The sequence below is a fragment of the Cornus florida genome, unplaced genomic scaffold (assembly GCF_030987335.1).
Source record: "Cornus florida cultivar Cherokee Brave unplaced genomic scaffold, ASM3098733v1 CherokeeBrave_3.0.0_Hap2_Chr01, whole genome shotgun sequence".
Classification (NCBI taxonomy): Eukaryota; Viridiplantae; Streptophyta; class Magnoliopsida; order Cornales; family Cornaceae; genus Cornus; species Cornus florida.
The window spans coordinates 1,102,623-1,105,243 of NW_026775571.1; the positions used below are offsets into that span (position 1 = coordinate 1,102,623).

Consider the following 2,621-nt stretch of genomic DNA (forward strand, 5'->3'; position numbering starts at 1 on the left):
TATGAAGAATTCTCTTATGGGCTTTCTAGGACATGGTGGGTCAGATGTTGGCCATAGTTTGGATAAGTTCATCAACAATCGTCGTTGGTTTTATGTTGGCCATGAAACCACCTTTGGAATATGAAGAATTCTCTTATGTTTTGTTTGTCTTGTCATCCTTGCGTCCTCGGGATGATGTGCTGTCAAACTGCAATGAATGCGCTTCCCTAGTTGCGTGTTGACCACGCCGATTTGGGCCCAAATGATTATTCTAGCAGCTGCAAGAGGGCCCCATATCACATGGGCCAGATGAGCCTTTGTAGTTGTGTCTCTAGCAGTATTGCTGTTAATGAGTCTGGCCCAAAGGTGGTTTCTATGCTTCTTTTAAACCAGCTTGTTCCTGCAACAAATAGCCCAAGCATGGTGGATGATATAGTAACTTGTGGCTTTGCTTTCGAGCATTACTTTCAGTTTCAATGCGGTCCTAGGTTGTATCCCTGTGCATGTGTGTTCCTGTGTTCAGGAAGTTTGTAAGCATAGTTTTATGTAGTGTTCTCTTGTTTGCCAGGGAAAAAAAAAAAGGAATTACAAGGTCAAAGTGAGTCCACGGACCTCCAATTCCACTGCAACACATCACCAAATCATTTTTAGAGATTCTGAGCCAATAGATGTTCAACCTCGATCATCACTAATAGCCAATAAACAAATAAGTATGTGCTGCAAGTAGTGAAGCGAAAGAAGTTTATTCTATAACATCAAATTAATTTGAAACAGGCTGTACCATGTTTTTAAGTAATTTGAACGATCATTGCCTTGAGAGATCGAGGTTGAATAGAATTGCCTTGAAACTGCAACAAATATACTAATATTTGTTTTTGTTTTTTAGTTTTGGCTGATGGCATAATGAAATAAAATAAACGTTTGGTTGTTTTGTGTGCGTGCGCATACATAGACGTATATTATATACTATGTATTAACAAGAAAACTATTGGAATTTTCACCACTCTTTGGAAGTCTCAACAAGTTATCTGTAGTCTCTCTTCTAAGTCATATCATATGGGCACCTTCGTGATTATATATATATATATATATATATATATATATGTTGTGGTGTCGATGGATGAAGCAACCCTGTCCCCGGCCTCCTCATCATTTACATGGTCTGCTCATCCCAGACCCAGAATCACCATATTCATTCATATAAGCAAAAGAAGAAAGTAGCATAAAACAATATGCAAGCTACAGTCCAGATTGGCAATATTGTGTTGCTTCTCCAGCTGCTACTCAGCCTGTGCGACCCAGTACATGTCCTTGCACACAATGTGCACGCAAGTATCAAGAACAGATTGGGCAGCGGGAAAATCATGACCGTCCATTGCCAATCAAAAGATAATGACCTCGGCCAGCAGACTGTGGGTGATGGAAGTGAATTTGGGTGGGACTTCTCTCCAAATGTATGGGGAACTACTCTGTTCTACTGTAATATGGAATGGGAAAATGTACGAGAATATCAATTTGATGCGTATTCCTTTACCAGGGATTATGTTCGATGTGAGACTGAGTGTTCATGGTTGATTTCAATGGAAGGCATGTATGGTCTGAATGGAAAAACTGGCTTATGGGAATTCATCTATCATTGGCCAAACTGACCAAACTTCACTGAATTCCACTCTTCTTTAATTCTGCATACTTTTAATTCAAATAGCTATTGTAGATTGTCACTAAATCTATATATATCTACCTATTGTAGCAATTCAATCAGCTCATGCCCTTCTTGTAATAGCACCTAAAGATTGAAAGTAGTTATCTAGTACTGCTTTCTTCTGTCTAGGTTAAGCAAGTGTATAAATCATACACTACTTCACACACTCCCAACAAATTTCACGTTGCTCGATCGTGTGAACAACCATTTTCTATGAGATAACATGTCCAAAATATACCATCATACAAACAATAACTTAGTAGCAGTTTTAACTTTTTAAGTATATATGTCTCTGTCATTTCCAAACTCTTGTCATTACAAAATACATAGAAGAATAAGAAAAGTGAAAGAACTGAAAGCCCATCCAAATCATATATTCAGAGTGAAAATTCATTAATCCACCTCTCCTTGCATCACAACAACTACTCACGAAAGAAATAAGTGACCACCAACTTAGAAACAACAATCGTTATACCGTTAACTGATTCTCATTAATCCATCTCGGCCAGCAGAAGTAGGTGTCTCTTTCTTGGGCCACCTTGGTGGAATACTTGCGGGTATTCTCTATCTCCGGCTCAAGGCTTTATATTCAATCAGCTCATGCCCTTCTTGTAATAGCACCTAAAGATTGAAAGTAGTTATCTAGTACTGCTTTCTTCTGTCTAGGTTAAGCAAGTGTATAAATCATACACTACTTCACACACTCCCAACAAATTTCACGTTGCTCGATCGTGTGAACAACCATTTTCTATGAGATAACATGTCCAAAATATACCATCATACAAACAATAACTTAATAGCAGTTTTAACTTTTTAAGTATACATGTCTCTGTCATTTCCAAACTCTTGTCATTACAAAATACATAGAAGAATAAGAAAAGTGAAAGAACTGAAAGCCCATCCAAATCATATATTCAGAGTGAAAATTCATTAATCCACC

The 2,621-nt window shown here is 37.8% G+C and overlaps 1 protein-coding gene across 1 annotated transcript; it reads left to right on the plus strand.

Annotated features, from left to right (window-relative positions):
* Nucleotides 1-279: 279 nt before the first annotated feature.
* LOC132274857 (self-incompatibility protein S1-like) lies at nt 280-1,628 on the plus strand. Its single transcript, XM_059776235.1, has 2 exons — nt 280-414; nt 1,257-1,628. The coding sequence occupies exons 1-2, from the start codon at nt 280-282 to the stop codon at nt 1,626-1,628; spliced, it is 507 nt and encodes a 168-aa protein (XP_059632218.1).
* Nucleotides 1,629-2,621: the final 993 nt, after the last annotated feature.